The sequence below is a fragment of the Chanos chanos genome, chromosome 9 (assembly GCF_902362185.1).
Source record: "Chanos chanos chromosome 9, fChaCha1.1, whole genome shotgun sequence".
NCBI classification, from domain to species: domain Eukaryota; kingdom Metazoa; phylum Chordata; class Actinopteri; order Gonorynchiformes; family Chanidae; genus Chanos; species Chanos chanos.
This window is the reverse complement of record NC_044503.1, coordinates 7786651-7808856: the sequence shown is the minus strand read 5'-3', so window position 1 is coordinate 7808856 and position 22206 is coordinate 7786651. Positions and strand designations below refer to the sequence as shown.

Sequence of the window (22206 nt, the reverse complement as noted above, 5' to 3'; positions counted from 1 at the left end):
AAATTTTAAGAATTTCCCCTTCATTCTGACAGTTGAGAGCTGATGCTTGAGTTTTCAGACGTTAGTTTGATGAGATAAAGAGCGCGTGGGAGTGTTATAGAGTGTAGTCATACTGGGAGGAAAGCAGAGGTCGTCTTAAGGACAAGCTGTAGCTTCGTTTCCAGCTCTTCTTCCCCTGCCGGTTCCTCACGCCGTCTTCCTGGTCCATCATCTGCTCCAGAAGCGTCTGGTCATCGGCGTTGAGCGGCGCCACCGAAATGTCCCTCACGGCACGGAATTCACCACAGTTATTCAGGTGCTCGTTCTCCAGTCGGAAGAAGTTCCACACGAATCGCCTGAGACGACGGAGAGAGAGAGAGAGAGTGGGACGAAAAGAGAGAGAGAGAGAGAGAGAGAGATCTCAAAAAGGGCGAACAAGATAGCGAGAGAGAGAGAGGGATGAAAGATGAGATGAAAAGAGATGCGTGGGAAGTTCTTCCGTTTGTCGGCAGTCTTCCCTTCTCTGAGTCTTTCTCGACATTTCACCGAGTTTTTTTTTTTTTCACCTGAAAACCTCCAGCGGAGCCAGGATGGTGGTTAAGATGTCAGCGATGGAGGGGATTCTGGTCATGGTGATGAGAGAGATTTGAAGCGTCCAGGCAAAGCGCAGGATCACGTCCTCCACTATGGCACAATAATAGTACGCCTGCGAGCAACAGAAAGGAAAAAGGGTGAAAAAAAAATTGTGAACCGTGAAAACAATTACAGCAAAACTGCGTGTTTTGATAACCTTCCTATCTATTTTCAGCCTCACCTATTTTCGCACCTATTGTCTTAATATCTTGTTTATAGGATGGCCGGTTACCCACCATCTCTCACAAAGCGTGCCCATACCCCAAACTGTCTGGGTAAGTGGAGGGGAACACAACTGGCAAGAGGATACAAGGAACCAGACAGGTATCTAACCCTCAGTGACCACTCTTCAGACATGAATGTGGGAGTGAACCTGCCTGATACAGCCCTGACCATGGTCTAATGGAACACAGCCACACTGTGACTGTGACAATGCATAACTTCTCTATGGTGACTCTGGGCAGACAGACTGTACAGCCATAAGCCAATAAATCCCTCTATTTGAAAACAAAAAACGGTTATGCAGAATGTTGGGAATATATATTCCATCTTGGTACTCACATAGCATACACACAGTTACGCACATTTGACTATGACCCATTTCACATATAAAACATAATAGAATATGGATGTCACGGTATAATAATACCCATGAGATTTGACATTTAGTAAAGGGATGAGAATCATAACATAAGAGATCATCAGAGAGCGAGTAAGAGGTTGAGATTTCAGTCGAATGTCTAACTCTCTTACTTTTTGTGGGTAGACGATTTCCTCTCTGAGGAAAGTGTTTTCCCCAGCGGTGCGATCAAACAGACCCCAGTCCATCTTCAGATCCCAGATGAGCGTGTACAGGGAACTAATCGTCGAAAACACAATCAGGAGGTAAAAAAACACGTCTGCATCTCCATGACCCAGATCTAGGAGGGGAAAAAAACACAATAAACATGTAAGTTTTATGTGATAGGAATGTAGAAAAAAAAAACAAACCCCTCAAAACAATTATCAAAAACAAATCCCTCAAAACGATTATCAATGGATACTTCCAAGAACGAAAAAAGACGAAAACTAAACAAGTATCACAACAATCCACTAGATGGTGCTATTCTATCATTCGTATTATGTTTCCCCCCCCCCCCCCCACCTGTTTCCCACCATGCTTGCTGTCCTTTCCATGACTGAAGCATGACTGAAATATCTTTAAAGACAAAAAACCTGACAACCTATCAAAAGTTAGTGCCTTGTTGATTCATCAGTAGCCTCCGGTGTTGTTAGTCAACTGAGCAGAACTAACGGGCTGATATCTGTAGCCCTGGGCTCATTGTTATGACTGAAATACATCTGAGTCAAAACAACCCATGCTGGGATGTGACAGTTTGAATGCCAGCAGGATTAGCCATGACAAGGATATTCTGAGACCAGAAGTTTCCCTATTGGCTCCTCTGTTCTGCTCTGACTAGAGGACCATGTACCTGTTGCGAGGGACCGAGGGGGTCTAACGTAACCGCCCCTGCCACAGCAACCAGACAAGATTAGACACATCACACAGTACGATGAAACCCTTTTCGCAGGTTGTTTTAAATATCAAAACTATCATATCAAGAGACTTTTTGGCTAGAGAACAGTAGTCTTGGAAAGACTAAGTGGCACCATAAAAAGCATTTACGATTACAAGTTTATGACCCTCCAGTATTTTTCCAGCATGTCTTGCCGTTTGGCAGAAGTTTAAATAGGAAAGCTGTTCGTAGCTGTAATGCACTAGGCTGCTTAGTCACGTTATGACTGAAACTGGAAGTTAAACCAAATGGATCCACACATGTGATGTAATGCATACATAATGATGTGATAAGAACCTCGTGAACATTTGTTCGGTTGGAAAAGAATAATCACGGCACGCTATTAATCAACGAACAAGCACCTCGGTCCGTCTGGTCCGGGCCGAGTTCAGTCGGCAAACACGGCTGGAACGGGGACAGATCCATCAGTCTTGGTAAATGGCCCCTACTTACTGCCGCCAGGGCGCCAGGAAATCAAAACACAGGACATTTTTCACAGGAAAAACACAATGGCCCAGACAGCTCTCTTTTTCCTGCTGTGAGCTATGGAAGCCTTCCCTTAAATGGACTGTCCCAAGTTCACCCTAGCAACCGGACGTGAGTTAGAAATACAGTCGAAAATCAAATCAAGTTAAATCACTGACACCAAGCGCCGAGAGAGGAAATACATCTCTTTCATTACCTGTTATTTGTCCAACCGTAAACACACCCGTGTATTACTTTAACAGCATCCAGTGTTGCTGGCAAAATCATGTTAATATGTTATGTCAACAGCAATAACAACCATTTATGAAATCTCTGAAGGTGACCTCATATCTTGGAGAGCTGGCATGCTAAACATTCCTGGTGTATCAGTAATCCGTCCGGGGTTTATACGTAATCCTTTATGAAGCTCCTGAGACTGACACCGGGCTAATGTCCTTACATGACAATCCAACACTCCAAGGACTCTGTTCTGGTCTGTAGCTGAACAGACGCTAACACGGGTCACAAAGACTTAGCAGCAGACAAGCAAAGAAAATAAAAATGTAATCACGAACATGTTTTTGAAAAACAAAATAAAAACCCTGACCCTAAGATGGTTTTTTGTTTCATCTGATCAAGTTACTTTGTTGGTTTTATTCAGATGGTAACCAGTGCCGTTGCTATAATCCATCACTCTGGACGTAATCATCTTTTCATTTGGCTTCTTTTGCCCATCCCTCTTTCTCAAGGACTCCAAACTAATGACAGGTAACAATTTCAACCCCTCAAGTTTAAATTTTTTTTTTTTTTTTCAAATTTCAGTTTCCAATTGGGCTGTGAATCCAGATTAATGAAGGGAAGCGCTACACCTCTGACAGGAATTTTGGAATCCGTTCCAAACTCACTGACTTACATGTAGCTGAGACATGAATGACTCAAGTACACCATTATAATTTTAGCATTTTAATCATTATGATCATATTGTGTCATTTCATTGTATCAAAAATCCTGTATGGAATCAATATTCCAAACTGTATGTTGAGGTCATAAACTCTCTACTCCTGGCCAGACATGTGGTTAAAACAGGTGTCTATATTGTGAACGACCAGAGTGGAGGGTGGGGGTGCTATCTGGTGGCTTTTCACCCTGTGAGCTTTAAATCTCTCACACAGAGAGGTGTAGTCCACCCTCAGAGCCAGAGACGCCGCGAATGATAAAGTCATTTTTCCACAAAACCTAAGCCTCATCGTTATTCCAGTAGCATCGGGCAGAAATCTGTTTCGCCACAGGCAGGCAATTATGGCCGGGCCTCCTCCGGCAAGTCCATTCTCCCTTTCTTCCTCTCTCTGTCTCCACCACCCTCCCTCCTGCTCCCTCTCTCTCTCTCTCTCTCTCTCTCTCTCTCCACCCCTCATTTTTTCTTTGCTTGTTTTCACCCTTCCATCACACATTGTCTTCTCTTCCATTAGTGTTTTGTTCTGACTGCTGTATCAGTCTCGCTCTTTAGCTAACATTTAGCAGCTCTGAGCGATGTCTTAACTCTGTATTTCCTCTCTCTTATTCATATATAGTATCAGGAGCACGTCTGATGGTAGCTAGGACCTTGAAAGACTGCTAATGGAAACAAATGTATTCTGTAATACTTCCAAAATATTTTTGCAGAATAAATAAATTAGGCATATGTGATTTTGACGTTATACAAAGAACCGCGTGAAAAACGTTTGATCATCTCTCATGGGAGTACAAAAAATGGAGAACACAAATGCTATGAAATAAACAACATTTAACCATGAAAAGTATCATTTGAACTTTAAAATCTGACATTTGAAGAAAGAAAGAAATAAACAGCAAAGAACATGTATATAAATAATGAAACGGCTAAAGCGGCTTAAGCGAACCCTTTGAGATGATCAGTGTGGACAAAGTACGATAAAGTTCACAAGAGCCTGAATATTTGAAGACTTCTCTTTGTTTAACGTCCTCTGTTGGTGATGAGTTTCACAGAGGGGGAAAATCAGTGACTAATTTTAATCGGGAAATGCACGAGAGATGAGCTTAGACTTTTAATGGCGTGCCTCTCTCTCCCACATTTCTTCAACTGAACTCAGATGCCCTCGGTTCACGGTGGCTAACAAGATCAAACAGAAATGTACGACCACTGAAACCCTACATATTACACAGGGACACACAGAGAAAGGAGTAATTACTGTAAATCATCGATTGGACCGAGTGTGTGTTGTTTCAGATTGAAGCTATTCAGTTCGGGAACGAATAATTTAAAAGGGCCACATCTCAGCAATGTTTCAAAGAACAGTCTGAATCATCCTATCTTTTGTTTTCTCTGTCAGTGTCTCGATTTTTTTTTTTTTGCTTTTTCATTCTATCTCTGCTTTCACCTTTATGTAAAACACATTTTCATTTTCCTCCTATTCTTTGCTGTGACACATTGACAAGGAGAGAGGAAGATGTGGGTTGCTATGTACCGAAGAGACTATGGATCGGTTGTCAAGGTCACCTCTTTTCTTTCACGTTAGAGAGAAAAAAAAACCTATCAGCCTGCAGCTCTCCTGGACCGATATCTCAAAGCACTTCTCCGGTCCAATCCACAGGGACCGAGAGAAAAAACATGGCAAGACCGTTCAAACCAAAACATCTCTTTTTCGCCACTCTGATGGCGCGTCAAGAGCATCTTCTACCTTAAATTTTTTAGTGGACAAAACCACTGAAGACTACTTTGAGGAGAATTTACCCCTCAAGAGGTCAAATTTAAGCATGATATTCGTCATGTGAATTTGACCTCTTTTTCTATACTTATTGCTTTTATATTCTTAAGTCCCCATTTTAATTCAACATTGAAACATCAATTCAAAACACAACCAGGATTTGCTTCGGGGCAGATTACCTTTATGGGTGCTATAGAGTGCGGCAAAGGTGACCACAAAGAAGGTAGTGGAATATTTTCCGGCATTAACCAGGTGAGGGAAGGCCCGCTTGGTGTCGCGGTAACGCCGCAGACACTGGACGAATCGGAACCAGGCGGGCAGACACTGGATGATAGCACGAACGCCATAGGAGTAGCTATGGCATCTGTCATCGCCTAATGAGAACAGGAAGAAATGTTTTATTATTAAAAAATCTGCTAAGTCATGATGTCAAACAACAGAACATCCCCGCATTCTCACATTAAGTCATACATATATGCATAGTGTATGTAATACATAATTCAGAAGTAAACAAATTTGATTATGACAAGATCAAACGGATGTCATAAATTACTCACACAGATCAGCAATACTCATGTCTTTTACTGCTCATGAACAAATTCCAAAAAGACAATTTCTGGACATGTATGACAATCTCATATCTTTCTTTGAGGAAAAGTGAAGGGTGGATGAGTTTACCATATAAATAGGGTGACGAGGATTGAGGGATGCTAATGAAACACTGGTTCACAGGATCTCAAGGTCACAGGATAAAGTCATTGACATTACTGTTTTCAGCACTCCCTTTCCACCCCTCCCTCTCTCTAGCTCTCTCCCCCTCTCCCTCTCTCTCTCTCTCTCTCTCTCTCTCTCTTTCTCTCTCTCACTGCTCCCTTGGCAAAATGCAAAGCAGCCAGTAGCATGAGGGTTGCACAGCAAAACATTTCCATTCAATTACCCTGCTGCTGTTTGTTCTCAGCAGATACGCAGAGAGCAAGGTTGAGGGTCTTTAATGGCCTATTTCACACACACTCTACTCCGAACTTCCATTAATGTTTAGCACTTGGGTCAACTTCACTCGCATTAATCTATTTTAAGTTTTGTAATGTGCTTCACTGTTTACTTAAATCGTCGTGAAGTAATTAAAGACAGCATGTTGTGACAGGAAAGTAAACATAATTTGGAATCCGTCAGTACACAATGTGTTCTGTACATGTCAATCAGTATTTACAAAAACCTGCTTGTTTTTGACAAAAGGTTTGTTAATCACCATCTATTTTACATGTAAACCGTGATCTTTAATGAGGAATCATTTCAAAAGAATATATCTGTGGCATTCTCAAATAGAAGAACTGAGCTCCTCAAATAATTAACCAAAAGATATTTTACTTTGTAGAGGTCGTAACAATTCCACGTGACACGTGAAGACCAAAACTTCCAAAAAAAAAAAAAAGTGGCTTTTCTGCTCCGGAGTCATCTTAGCTCTGTAACTCCGTGACTCCTTACCATGAGTTTTTGGGAGCAGTCCTTGGAGTTCACCCCACTGAAGTTCCATGCTGTAGTAACACACCAAATACTCCAGGTCCATCAGAACTATCACGAGAGAGTTCAGCTGATCTGCCAGCCAGAAGTCTGCAAACTCCACCCTGTGGAAGGGTGCTGTGAACACACGGAACTGGGAGAGGAGGGAAACAGAAGGTCAAACACAATGAACATTTTTAAGCATCATACTTTAACGTGCTTTTGTTAACGTCAATGCTGTTGTCGTACGGCTCTGGAACTGAACATCGGTTGCCGAGGTGGCAACAAACAAGATTTCCAAAGGTAATCACCAAATGTGGTGCGGCTTATGTACGCCGTGCGCGTAGGGCGAAAACACTCGCGGTATAATTGTTTCGATTTTATTTCAATGGAGAGGCTCCATTAGCATGCATGTGAGAGAGTTCGGGTTATTACTGATATACAACACAAAGAAAATGAAGAGTGTATTCTCAGAGTGGAGTGGTACCAGAAGGGCAACGGAGCCCTGCAGCTATCCAGACTCTGTAAATGAGCTGACGGATGTGGTCTTATATGCACTAATGAGACATCAGACTAAGAGAGGAGTACTGTACTTGTCTCATTGACTGTAGCTGGCTCTCACAGACTTCCTAATGCAGTTAAAGGATTGAATGAATGGAGAGGGGTTTTTTTGTGCAGTATTACAGACACACTAGGCACGCTGCATACAGTGTTTCTCCAGCGCAATCATATTCTCTCCCTCTCTCTCTCTCTCTGCGGTATTACAGCCTGCAGGGCAATGTTGACATTTTTCTTGCTATGGTTTCCTGCACTTCTGTTTTCCTGCCTTCAAAGTCTCTCAGCTCCAAATGCCAATGAGTATCGACTGATTCGTCAAAGCATATTCATTAATTATTTTGACCTGTCGGCGCGTAATGGGATGTATTGCTTCTCTACCAGTCTGTTCCGCTAAAACCACCTACCTGAACATCTCAGTGACTGAATCAACTTAATCTCTGTTTAAACACATCAAAAAATTTCATTCTCACTTTGACTCCACACATGTTCTATGATACAACAGACACCCAACGCTAATTTCTGATTTCTCCCATTATATATCTGTTTGTGCATAGAGCGTATGTGAGCGAGTATCGAGCGAAACCTATCCGCTGCCTCCACGCTGAAATCAAGCCCAATTACAGGAGGGTCGGGCCGGGCAGAGACAGCCGCTGATGGATCTATCTGGGTAATGATTGCGAAGTCACAGCCTCCGCACCCAGAGGGACGAGTCGCATTTTTATTATCCCGTGCCTCACTGCCCTCCGTTTCACACACACAAACCTTACACACACACAAACCTCACACACACACGCACGCCAGCCCCCCCCCGACTCCTCATGTGTCAAAGCCACCGACGGAAAGACAATCGACTAATATTGGTGAGAAAATAACAGGGCTGAGAAGGACAGGTTGTAAGGAGTAGAAAGCAGAGTATAAATTCATGTGATAATGCTGGCAGACGTAGTTTGCACACAAGAAGCCAAATTCGATTGAATGTGCTTGCCTGTTTGTTGAAAACACATGACTGAACAAATGTGATTTCAGTATTGACAAAACAGATTAAAAACAACAAAAAAAAAAGCACACAATGTTGGCTTTTACGGATTATCTCGAGGCGAAAAGAAACAGCACGGAGTGACAAAATTCATTCTCACAAGCTTTCGCAAACAATTCGGTAGAACATCTGTGCAGACATCAGGTGAAATTTCATCACTATTGCCCTCTGGGATATCGTAGACAGAGTATCAAATTGTGTTACGACACTCCTCTGCTTTACATTACATGGCAGAGTTGAAGGTCTTTCAGTAGTGACTGTAAAGCCTGCTATGAAGGACCTTCATTTAATCACAATAGCAATCAACCAAAGGCCATGATGGAGACTCTGAACACCTCAGAGCTACAGTTATGCACAATTACAGCTTATTCAGCATTGAGTTATGGATATGGATATCTACCGTCTCATGAAAAGGGTTTAAGAAGTTATGAAAGCCAAACTAACAGACTGTTTAGGCTCTGTTGTGTTTTAAATACAGAGATAAGGATATCAGTGACGACCTATGATTCTTGATAACGGCGTACGATAAAAATAATAATATCCAGTCCCAAAGCTGTCGTCGTTATATTTGACTGTTACGCAATGGGGACGGAATGTTTTTGAGGGCCCGGAGGAGTTTCTCACCAGTAGTTTGAGGAGCCAGAAACGAGACTTGTAGTAGAACGTCTTGAAGGGGTTGATGAGGAAGAGAAGCATGAGGCCGTAGAGGATGAGCGGATTGGCGTGCATGGGAACCCGGGTGAAATCGGCGTACAAACAGGACAGGATGCTGATGCACCACAACACTCCCAGAAACCCCGCAATCTGGAGGGACAGCGAGAGATCGACTGACAATCAAAACAGTCGGTTCTTGGGTCTTAAACATTGTAAATGCTCCCCGCATTCATTTTTTTTTTTTTTTTTAAAAACTGTTTGTTCAGCATCAAAGCCAAACGCACAAATCAAATCTATCACAGTCTAAATCAAATCTATCACATTTTAAACTTTCGATGAACTGCCCTATTCATTTGCCCAAAAATACATAAAGTATCTTTAAACGCCTACATTTAATATTTGACATATTGCTTTATTTACAGACCTGCATTCACACTGATGCACATGGTCACATAGCTTCTCATAAATAAACAAAAGCTTTTTGTGTTCCAAAACCCCTTTTTATGTTCCTTACTTTGAACTGCTTTTCATGTTAAACCTTGTGAGCAGAAATCTCATGACTTAGTCAAAGACACATCTCTTTGTATTCACAATCATTATAAACTCTGTTACAAACCTTAGACCTAGCAATATAGATGGTTTCCCTTTTTATAATGAATTTGTACTGACTGATATATGGTACAGTGTGTGTAAAGCGTTCTTCTCCGTTTGATTCTTAACAAAAGGGGCATTAACTGTACCTTTTCAAATATCTATTTATCTATCTATCTATACTGCTTATGAATGCAGACAACCGATCAGCTGTAAACATTCATTTGCAAGTCTGAGTTCTTGTGCTGTTTTCTGTGCTGAGCAGAGGCATCCAGAATAAACCTGTTGTACGATTTCCCAGTTTACTGAACGTTTTGCCTGGTTTTATTTAATCGTTCTTATTTTTGGTCTGAAGTATAGTCTGTAAGTATATCAAGGGTCTGTCTCAGAGGCTTAACTGTTCCCCATACCTCAAAGAGATGCTGGTGGGAGAGGTTGTTACGTGGGTTCAGCTCAAAGATCAACACATGGTTCACACCAGCCTGTCGCCATCCGTACGTGTTAATGCCGAGCAGGAAAAGGAACTGAACGAGCAGGAAACCGCCGCGGTAGATACGCACCAGAGGCCAGATGTTTTGATTGCGTATGAAAACAGCAGCTGAGGGAAAAGATCGATTCGTTTTTTTTATTTCAGCCGTTCACAAACATTTTCAGTTGTGATCGTGATGGGAGGTGAGAGGTGCGTTGTAACCATTACCGGCGAGGACGAAGGAGACCGCAAGAACGATGAAGACTCCACAGAACAGTCCGACCCGAAAGGTGGTCCAGGCGGGCGCAGGCTGTGGGGGAGCACAGACAGGAAAAACGTGTAATTTAAGTTTAAGTTTAAGTTTACGTCCTTTATTAATCCCACAAACGGGGAAATTCGACCTCAGCATTTTGACCCACCCATAGCAGTGAACACACAACACACACTATGAGCAGTGAGCAACTGAGCGCACACACACACACTAGGAGGCAGTGAACACACACCCGGAGCAGTGGGCAGCCACACAACCGTAGCGCCCAGGGGGCGAGGGGGCAGTTTTGGGGTTAAGCGCCTTGTCCAAGGGCACTTCAGCCGTGAATGCTGAAGGAGGGGAAAGCGCTGTTTGCCCCACCCTGCCCACATTTTTTCCTGCCGGTCCCGGGGACTGAACCGCCGACCCTTCCGGTCGCAAGCCCGTGTCTCTGACCATTACAACTCTTAATTTCTCTCTGAGTTTTATGTCACTAGTCTAAGCTGATATTTAAGGATAAAAAATGATACTAAAAATGTTGTGAAACGCCTTCTGGGTCGGCCAAAAAAAAAAAAAAAATGGCAGATTAAATCAAATCTGAAAGGGCTTTCAATGCATCAAAAATGTCTTTTGCCTTATTTGAATTCAGAATTTTATGCAAATAGTTCACTGACAGTATGGAAAAGTTTTTTATGCCAATATATAGCCCTTACTTGCGGTACGTAACAAAATCAGTGTGTTTATTTCTGCGTCTACAAGCATGCATCTAAGACAACTGGTTGATTGTGAATCTCAGAGTTTCGATGACGCTGTTACCTGTGCAGCACCCAGCGGTGGGACCCTCAGTCTTTTCATGGCCCTCTGACGGTCCCCTCCCTCCAGATCCGTGGTGACCAGAGCCTGGACACACAGACACGGGTCACAATCAAATTTCACACACAATGACCTTTGAACCTGTAAATTTTTTCTGCTCATTTTCATGTACTTCTCATAAACACTAATTATATACTGATTATTTTTCAGATGCTGTTATTTTTTCCGTGCATTGTTCTACAGTACTGGCTACATCCGCACTGCTTCTACACTTGGACTGTTTTGCCTGCGCAACCTTCTGGATTTCTCCTATCTTACACTTTGGCTGCCTTTTTTTGCAGAGTTTGTACTGCTGTGTGTCGACATGTTGCACTGGTGGAATTAAGTTCAAGTTTATTTAGAACCCAATATCACTATTTAAAGTCTCAAAGGGCTTTACATGCCCACAACAAACAAAACAGGACTGCACCCCCTGACCTAATCCTCATAGCGGGCAAGAAAAAACTCCCCTAAAAAAAGTGAATATGCTTTGCGTTTTGCTGCAAGGTATATGACAATGAAGCTGAAACTTGAGCTCGCATTGTCTAGGTGTGAAAGTTTGAGAGCAAATATAAATTGAAAACAAATACAAATATAAAATAAATTAAATTTGTGCTCTCTGGCAAATTGCTCGCTTTATCCAGCAATTCAAGAGAGACCGTGAGCTGAACTAGATGAAACTAAAGTGTGTATACGAGCTTTAAAGCCGTTACTTTTTTGGGCGGTTCTTACCTCGGTCTCAGAGATGAGCTGAGTGATCTTCTTACAGGTGTAGAACGGAGCCACCTCCACATGAGCCACCCTCCAGTCCCCGCCCCGGGAAGTCTCCAGGATCTTATCATGCTTCTTCAGAATCTTCCGGAAGCCGGTGAAATTCAGGTTCTGGACGAGAAGCAGGAAACAAAGACGGTTCAGCGTACAGGCAAACGCAGAAAACATACAACAGAACAATCTGCTTGGTACATCCCAAGCTAAAATGAGAGGGAGAAGAAAAAGAAGAAAAGAGAGGGGGGGGGGGGGGGGGGGGGGACAAAGAAAAGAACGACGAAAGATACTCAAGACGGCGGGGCGAGTAGACCAAAAATACATTTGAGAGTGAATATTGAAAGAAAGAGAGCAGAAAAAAAAAGACAAATACTAGTCAGACTAAACGGGAGAATGGGGTGTCTACCTGGTAGTTCTGCAAAAGAATGAGGCTGAGGTAGAACTCGCTGAAGGCCAGCTTTAGGTCTTTGATGTTGCGATGCGTGCAACGTTCTTCGTGCGACAGGTGGAACACCGTCTTGTGGCGTTGACGCAAGCCCGGCGCGTTGATCTCCCTTTGGGCGTCCAGAGACGACTGGAGCTCATTCTGCAGGGTGGCGAAACGTCGTTGAGCCTCGGCCAGTTTCTCTGAAGACAACGCGGTGAGAGGACAGACTGAGCATAGCAAAATATGGGCCAGTCGAAAGACAAACAGTTCTCTCTGCGAACCTGACGTAGCCATTGCTAAGAAGGGAGCTGGTATTTGTGGCCCTGTAGTCAGGCCAGAAATGTTCAATTGTTCATCTGCGTAACTGTTCTGAGCATCCGTGAAGCCAAACCTAAGGTTGTGAGTTTAAGGCTTGGTTGGGACAGACAGGTTACATAAGCATAGTGTTCCTGACCGCTAAACATTTTAAGTCTTGTTCTGCAGTCACTCGAATGATCAACTTTCACCGTGAAACACTGAAGACGGCTGTTTTATTTAGCCCTAGCAGAGTCATTCTGTGTCATTGCTTTTGGAGAATGAGAGGATAACTTTTCAACATTATTTCTGATCTGAATAATTTATGAATGTAACAAATACCTGACATGGTTCGAAAATTTTGGAGAAGAAAAATGGAAAAGAAATGCATATTAGCCATCAAGTATTGCATTAAAAAAGTTTATAAATTGATTAACTGGCAAAAATATGGAACTTCCTGTAACAGCCATCTCCGAGCCATTAGCTGCCGTGGCCTTAGACACAGGAGGTAAACAGGCTTCAGTATCTCTCCTTTTCATTATAGGGAAGCGGAAGGCGAGTATTAGGTTTTACAGACATGTGGAAGCAGAATTCTGCTGGCCCATTACCCTGGTCAGAACTGGGTTAATTACCCTCTCCAAGTGACAACCCAGCAGAGCAAAGTAGAGGGGTCAAACTGGTTTTGGATCAGAGCCCCACATTCTAACCCTTCTGCAATCAAGCACCCCCACCCCCCCACCCCCCACGCCCGAAGGAGAAATTCCAGGACTACTTTGTGTCTGATTTAACACATAACCCTCACTGTTACTGCCAAACACAGGCTCTCATCATAGCGGTCCGGTCAGCTACACACCCCTCTTTCCTATTCATAGACGTGTGGCGGGGGTGTTCTGGAACAGTCCGTGGGCTTTCCGAGGCAGGGGGTCTATTCGGTAGCCGATACTTGACCAAAATGGTTAGAGAGTCCCTGTGCTTATCGGCTTTAGTCGGTTAAGATGAGAACTGTGTGTACACAAGGTTCAGAGGCCAAGCAGTCAATGCACAACAACACTGGGGGCCTTTGAATTTAAGTGGCCCTTAACTGCACTGAACCGATCTGAACAGAACGGTGCTGTTGCATACCTAACAAAATGACACCTAACGATTCAGTTTCTGCATATCTGATGAAGGTAATGTGCAAATTAACTCTGTGAAGGATACAGTGAGTTCCCTCACCCCATACCAATATATATATATATATATATATATATATATATATATATATATATATATATATATATAGCATTTATGCATGTGCTGATACACATAAATGGTGGAAAAACTGACTGATACCAGTAAAGGTGTTACGATTGTTCCAGATGCAGAGAACAGTTGATGTTTGTGAAACAGAGAAGCAGATTCTGAGTGCATGTTTCATGCAGCATTGTTTTTCTCTGAGGTATAAGCAAAATGAATTCTCAGAGTGGAATAAGAAAAAAAGTATTTAAGACAACACAAATGAAAATTCAATTCAGACAATGACATTGCTTCTGCTTTACCAGTGAGGATTTAATACCCACAATAGCGTTAATTTTACTGTTCAGGGCTGAACTAAAGGGGTCATTGACCCCTTTCAATGGAAAAAAAAAAACCCTGCAAGGAACAGCACAGCTTGGATGAGCCCCTAATGGTAGGGACCCCCCCTCCTATTCTACCTACACCCACACACACACACACATGCGCATGTACGCACACATACATACACACTCACACACACACACACACACACACACACACACACAAACACAGAAAAAATAAAGGACAGATAAGACTGTCTAATTTAATTCCATTAAATTGCCTATTGTCATTCAGATATCCAGTTTGGAAGACCAAGACAATGGAGCACTGAAAGACAGCAGGAACTGGGCCATGTCTAAGAGTGTAAGAGTATTAAACATTATCAAAATCTTTCAGTTAAGCTACCTTAAAAAGGGTGTCAAAAAATCCAAAATATTTCAATCACGCCTGAATCTGTGGAATAATATTTCATCAAAAAGCATTAATTATGTATGCATTTAGGTAATTATATCCTTCAGATTTTTTTTAATTGAATGGATTTAGTTGGGTTTACAGTATACCTTGACTCTAAGCATGGCAATGTGGCTGTTTTTCTTTTTAGAGGACAAACTGCGACTGGCACTTCTGCCAGACAGTTTTCCAGCTTGGTCAACATGCCAGCTTTCTATGCCACTGGAACTTGATTAGAGTTTATTTTAGTCTGCTTGGCAAACCTACCAGTTTAAAGGTGCTAAGTATTTTTTATTTATTTTTTTTCTTACGCAGTGACACTGAATGAACACCAATGGCCAATGCAAATGACAAAGTTATTCAAAGATACTTTAATAACCCGTTAAATATTCCCATCTCCTAGACGAATTAGCACTTTATTTACTGACTGCAGCACCCTCTCCTTCTCGTTTAAAAACTGCACATGACTGAGATCACACATGATTGACTGTCTTTTTCTGGAAATGACAAACACAGCTGAAAAAAATAGCAGTGCCGTTACCTCGCATTTTCCCATAAAAGATTCAATAACGAGACAAAATGCTCTTGTGTTGCCAAGCAGAAAAACCATTGTCTTTGTTTACCAACTGCTAACCGCTAACCACTAGAGGCAGTAGAGTCTGGACATTCCATTACCCATGGTGCACTTGTTACAGGAGTTCTCATATGACAGTAAGTGTATATTATGAACCTCCCAAAAAAAGCCTGGCCTCTCTAACCAAACGTCAATCACACTTAAATCAAAGTGTCCTCTGCAGACATTACATCATGTTCACAAATAACACTAATCACCCACAACCCAATGAGCAATGAGAACCAGACCACAGTATAACATTCGTTCACACTGCAGCAGGCAGACACTGCAAGACAACTGAATATTTCCATTGAGAACCTGACCACAACACAGCACACATCCACCCTGTGGCATGCAGACACTGCAAGAGCACTGTACACTACCAGAGAGAAGAAAAAATGGTCATAGTTATGTTAGACATCATGCAATACCTATGTAATGTGGTGTCTATTAAACTACAGAGAAAGAAACAGAGAGAGAGAGACAGACAGACAGACAGACAAACAGATAGACAGACAGACAGACAGATAGATAGATAGATAGATAGATAGATAGATAGATAGATAGATAGATAGATAGATAGATAGACAGATAGATACATACATACATACATACATACATAGAACTTTTTCTGTTTTTTACCTGAATAGAACGTGTTGATTTTGGCGAGTTCCTTCTCACATGTTTGGAAGAACTTCTCCTCAAACTTGGCATAATACCTCTTGACAGTATCTTCATCAGTAACTAAAAAAAGGAAAAAAAGGAACACGTAAGAGTGCATTCACATTTTTCGAGCTTCAGTGTCACCTGGAAAAAAAAAGTAGCAATAAAGAGACAAAGAGGTTATGGCTGATCTGTCATTCAAAGTTATGCTAATGAATCTAATTGACACTTATGACATGCCATCCAGTCATGTACAGTGTGTAGCACTACTTCTCCAACCTTTCTCTCCGACTATGTAAATGAAAGCTGGTTTCACAATTAAATTCATTAACTGTGTTAAAGAGAGGTCGATTCTTCAATTATAAGAATACCAACGTGTGTGAGATCTTTTGTGTAAAAGCTTTAGGCTTTTTCTGTGGTGAAAGGTGAATCAGCCATAGAATACAGAAATTCCCAGTGGCAGAACAACAAAATTCAAGAAATTCATTTTTTTTGTGTGTGTCTTTTATAGTCCCAAAAGCCCTATTTTTGTTATTCTGTCATATTGCCTTCTTCAGATGATGGTTGTAACACAGAAGCACAGAGAACAACAACAGCTCCCCTCAAAGCAACTCCTCACAAACAACAGCAAGAGACTCAAGACAAAACTGCTAACATGCACGCCCCCCAACCCCCATCCCACCCCCTGCTCCAGGGCTCTGCTGAATTCAGAGTGTTAAAGTGGATGCTAGTTGGGCAGTGGATGAACTATCAAATCAATTTTGGGACAATTTGTTTTGATTAGCACTGAATAAAACTCACTTCCTTCGGCACAAATTTAAATTTGATTTCTATATTCTGTGGGGTATGGTCAATTCAATTAAAAATCATGAACTGTATTAGATTTCACACACACACACACAAAGGGTGTAAGATGGCAGAACACAAAAAAGAGCTTTATCTCCAAATACACAGCTGTTTTCTCTCATCCTGTTTAATAAATAAACATAGTTAAATCACCAATTATAATGACCATTTTCATTTATTCATTTATATGTATTGTTTATTGATATTTGATATGATTTGGTATTAACGTTCACAAAACACTGTTAGTCAAAATGTTAGTCTAAATGTCACTGGAGGGAAATATCTAGAAACATTACATCAAAGCATTTTCATGCAGAAAAAAAGTAAAATCAATAAACAGAAAATGTGTGCGTAGGAGAGTGGTATGATGAAGGTCTAAAGTTTAAAACGACCCTCCGCATGGAGGCCGCCCTTCAGATGAAAAGCCATTCAATACATGTTCTCTTTATTAAGAGCAAGACGCCCAAGGGTGCACTGCTGTCAATTTTCAAGCTTTCTGAACCTGTGAGAATACAAGAGAACAACACAGCTCCCTGAAAAGCATGCGGAGGCTGAAAACCTGAACCTAACGGCAGTAATCAAGATGAGAGAAGCCAGACGAATGCGATTATTAATTGTACGGTTATTGATTAAACCCAAACTCCCCCCAGAAAGCCCAACAACAACAACATCAACAACAACAACAAAAACCCGGAAAACACACATTTTGCTACATTTCTTGCATGAAATATATTAGAACAATAGGATAGCAGGAATACATAACTGTTGAGCTTTCTCCATAAAAAATTCTGCTGTATTTCTGATGTCTTTCTGTAGTCAGGCCTTTGTGGGAACATTTTGTGGGAACAATGTTATGAAGACACTTTCTTGGTCTCATTAATTTTAGGGAGTCAGAATAAACTGCTATTCATGTCACACACATCTTGTTATGATGCCATGCTGGTTTGAAACAAAATATTTACTAGTTATTACCTGGTACTTAACAAACTGTCAAACTGAAAAACGCTCCCACACATCACAGAAAAAACCTTGTTATCAAATTGTCCCATCTGTTGTTCATCTGTTCAATGACAGTGTCATTAAAGGAAGGAGAGAGAGAGAGAGAGAGAGAGAGAGAGAGAGAGAGATAGAGAGAGAGGGAGAGAGGGAGAGAGAGAGAGAAACAGAAATATAGACAGACAGACAGACAAATAGGGAAAGAGTGAAAGAGAGAGAGAGAGAGAGAGAGAGAGAGAGAGAGAGAAACAGACAGAAGGAGAAAGAGTGAAAGAGAGAGAGACAGAGAGACACAGAGAGAGAGAGAGAGAGAGAGAGAGAGAGAGAGAGAGAGAGAGAGAGGGGAAGTTTTGTTCTATGCAATTCAACTGCTAGGCAGAGCAGCGGTGAATTTTCAGGATGTGGCCGTTCTGCCCAAATGACCTACATTCCCCACAAAACTACTCTAGCCAGAGCTCACACAGAGAAGGATACGGGACATGAATGGAGAAGTACGTCTGCTCTTAAGACCGTCTCCGCTTCACTCCCCCAGTTACGCCTCAGTCACAACACAGTTTGGTGGAGGGTAAACCAAAGTTCAGCCGCAGCACCACCGTGAACCGTACTGGTTCGCCCCATCTAACCTAAGCTTTCTGGCGCCTAGAGACCTGGGAATGCGGTTGCGCACCCACCTGAGCCATGCTTGACAGCCAGGGTCAGGTCAAAAAAAGATGAGCGTTTCGTACAAAGGCTAGGGAAGGAAGGAGGGGGGTGTAGATGGACAGAGAATTGAAACGAATGGGAGATGAGCACTTTTAAAGAAGCTGGAGAAGAAGATACAGTAAAAAGCACGGGCCTACACAAAGTGGCCTATCACCTCTCTCTCTTTTTTATTTTTTATTTTTTTGCCTCAGCCACAAAAAGGTAGCAACACATCTCTCCTGGACCCCAGGAGAATCTAACACGTAGCTTTCCGACGTAAAGGAGAACAAAGCGGCGAAATACAGTGTCTCTTCGACCGCCTCTTATCCACAGGGACGCGTGCTAAATATTCTGCCCACGTCTCGTCTAAAAACATCTCTATAACTAACCTGCCACTCTCATTCAACCTGTGTGTCTCTCTCTCTTTTCTTTTTTAAACCAGGCTTCACATTTGCATAAATCAACATAATTACATGCTATATATATATATATATATATATATATATATATATATATATATGAGGGTTGCATGAGCGCACCTCTGCTTATTCACTCGGAATCACAAGAACGTGTTAGACAATGCTAAATGGCGACTCCTGACAAGATAATGTAACGGGAGAGGACATAGTCGAAGAGGACCAAATTAGTTTTAATGTTGAATAGCTAAGCCCGTGCTGTACGGGTTAGCGCGGTAGTCACGGTTACAGAGGAGAAAGCTCATTCTGTTGGTCTGACTTATGTTTCTACAGTAGTCCTCGGCCTTACTGACTAGCCTCATTAACTCTCTAAGTAGTGTCATGACCCCTCCGGAATCCCGAGATAAAACAAACTGTCATCTCTCGGTGAGGCTGTTTTTTTCAAAGGCAGAGACAGAGAGAGAGAGAGACAAAAAGAGACCAAGAGAGACTGAGAGATAGGGAGCAAAGAGAGAGAGAGGGAGAGAGAGAGAGAGAGAGAGAGAGAGAGAAAGAGAGAGAGAGAGAGAGAGAAAGAGAGAGAGAGAAAGAGAATAAAGCTTCGACTAGCCCGGTGGCCAAAGCAGCAAATGGCATCCGTTAGCAGTATCAGCCTTGACATTTCACTGATATGTAAATATTGTGTCAGGATTGTCTGGCTATAAAGGGAGCAGGATGATGAAATACTTCTGAGTGGAGTTACAGCACTGTCCCTGCTGGCTATCACCTGATGGATGCCTGCTTTGACTTTGCTTGTGTTGCTTGTTTGGCTTTTGTTTACCGAGGACCCATATCTCACAGCTTCAGGGTTTTCTATCTGCCATTTCTCCCCTGTCCAGTCTATCTAAATGCCTTCAGTTCATTTAGCTATTTTCTATGCTGTCTGTATGTCTAGACGCATTGGTTTACTTCATGGCCATACCTCCTTGAGCATGTTATTACATTGTATGGGGATAATTAACCATGTTGGCAACACCAACAGTTTTCAGATGCGGTTTTGATTTATCGCATCTGCTCTCGTCTAGCATATCTGGCCTTAGAAACCTGCTATGATTTCGTTTTTTAACTGTGCGTGTACATTAATATCTCTTATGAATTACCAGCAGGCCCTGAGTGTGAGCAGCAGACGCAGGGGAGAACTTCAGAATCCATAAAGTGTCGCTCCTTTAACCTGTCAACTGGAAACAGTCTCGACAGGCACAGAGAAGGGACGTGAGAAAAGCTTTAGTGCTCCAGAAAAGCTAAGAAAAGACAAGGCACTTTATCACTGTGCGGATGAGAAATACGGCCACGTTACCGCGCGGGACTAGAATAAGAGAGAGGGAGGAAAGTCTATAGAGGAATCGTACAGCGATAGGAGTATATGAGTGATCTCCATTCAAAGCATTGCACCGTGTAAGCAATGCTAAGAAAATACGCAGCATTTTAGACAGCCCCAAACTGTCAGTTGTGAGGAAAAGGATTCAGAAAAATACAATTCTGTTGGAATTTTGTCATTAACAAGAACACGCACAGTATCATGCTATTCTGAGAAGGACATTTTAAAAAAAAACACAAAAAAAAAAACGGGTATTTATGAATTCACCGTGTATATGTAAATGAATGCATAACAGTGCGGCAGTATCTTTTTTTCCATCCAATCCAACCTCATGAAAAAAACAAGTGTGTCCATTTCCCGGCAGGTTGCATAAGCCAAGCCCCTCTGTGATAAATAAATGATGAGAGACACTGGCATATTCCAGCCCCTGTCTCAAATACACTTGTCCCTAAATGGGAGTTCTCTGTGTGACCCCATAAAATCCTGCACATAAATCCTTCATCGAGAACCCCTGCAGAGGTCTGAAACACAAGACCTCAGTCATGTCAAAACTCTTTCTCTCTCTCTGTCTCTCTCTCGCTTTCTCTTTCTCTCTCTCACTCTCCCTCTCTTTCTCTCTTTCCAAACATACACAAACACCCCCCCCTCCCCCCAGGCAAATATCATCTATGTTGTCTGGGCTCTTAAGGTTATTTGGACAGTGCATTGCAGAACATTCATTGTACATGTGAATCCATGGGTCAAAAATATTTAGTCACTTTCTAAAGCCACTGAAATTGAGCGTTCGTCGTACATGACTTTCTTAACCCATTTTAAATTTAGAGCAAAGATGCGGCATTGTATGCTTTTCTAATCACCCCCCCAGGCTTGAACTGGGGTAATTCTTTCTGAGACGTTCACATGAATGTGGAGTATGAACATGCATGTTAGGATCACACACACACACACACAGAGAGAGAGAGAGAGAGAGAAAGAGAGAGAGAGAGAGACCGCCTTTTGTGTCAAGGTGGGTGATATCATCTTTTATTATCCTCCAGGAGAAGGCTGGAGAGAGTCAGACACTAATGTTTAGACGGCTGTATCACCTCTATTCATTTTACACTTCATTTAACTAGTGTAATGATGGTGTATTGCAGTTTATCACCAGTGTCCTCCTGTTCCCACAATCAGTCCAGCTGAATACAGGTGCCAGTAGCAATGTTTTCCCTTATCTTCTGTCTTTAACCAGGCTTTCAATCATTTGAATGGAATGAAAGTGCACCACTGGTAGCTATTAAAAATGAGAGATGTTCTCTTGTCAGGGATTTTATGAAACCCCATCAACCTCTCTAAATTAGACAGAGTAATTATTTTCTCTTCCTCACACAAGTGAGTGGGTGGGCTGCCTAAGCTGGTGGTGTTGGAGGGGGGGGGTATTTGCTGCGTTATAGGGAAAACCTGAATGGGGGTGGGGGGAGATAGAGAGAGAGAGAGAGAGACTGACATGAGATAAGCTTTAGTGCTTCCTCTTGCTCCAGAGATGCAGCATAAAAGCACGAAACAAAATCAGACCTCCTGCAACCTCCCCTCTCTCTCCTCTCCTCTCCTCCCCCGACCCCTTTCCCTACCAGTTCTCTTCCTATTCACCCCCTAGCCACAATTAATTCCACCGATCACCCTCCTTATGGAGCCAAGAGACCATTAAGAATGCACATCTGACTGGTTGGCAAGCTCCGAGCAGCATCCAGGAAAAGCAGGGTGTAAATAAAGCAGAGCTAAGTAAGCAAGTGGGGGAAAACACACACACACACATACACACACACACACCCTGGCTCCAGACATTTTGACACAGACTCATTCATCTAGGTGCCATTCAACACACCAATATAAATCTTT

General features: G+C 42.3%; 1 protein-coding gene across 3 annotated transcripts in view; it reads right to left on the bottom strand.

Moving 5' to 3' along the window:
* xpr1a (xenotropic and polytropic retrovirus receptor 1a) overlaps positions 1-22206 on the bottom strand; it is a 57207-nt gene that overhangs the window by 1000 nt on the left and 34001 nt on the right. Inside the window, exons 3-14 of one of the 3 annotated variants that reach the window (XM_030784471.1) lie at positions 16015-16116; positions 12438-12658; positions 11999-12148; positions 11231-11314; positions 10393-10474; positions 10106-10293; positions 9075-9254; positions 6827-7010; positions 5536-5730; positions 1366-1532; positions 546-685; positions 114-335 (exon numbers count right to left, since the gene is read on the bottom strand). In XM_030784471.1, the coding sequence (XP_030640331.1) occupies positions 114-335; positions 546-685; positions 1366-1532; positions 5536-5730; positions 6827-7010; positions 9075-9254; positions 10106-10293; positions 10393-10474; positions 11231-11314; positions 11999-12148; positions 12438-12658; positions 16015-16116 (1915 nt within the window). The remainder of the gene's footprint in view (positions 1-113; positions 336-545; positions 686-1365; positions 1533-5535; positions 5731-6826; positions 7011-9074; positions 9255-10105; positions 10294-10392; positions 10475-11230; positions 11315-11998; positions 12149-12437; positions 12659-16014; positions 16117-22206) is intronic. The other 2 variants (XM_030784470.1, XM_030784472.1) reach the window with 2 other exon arrangements.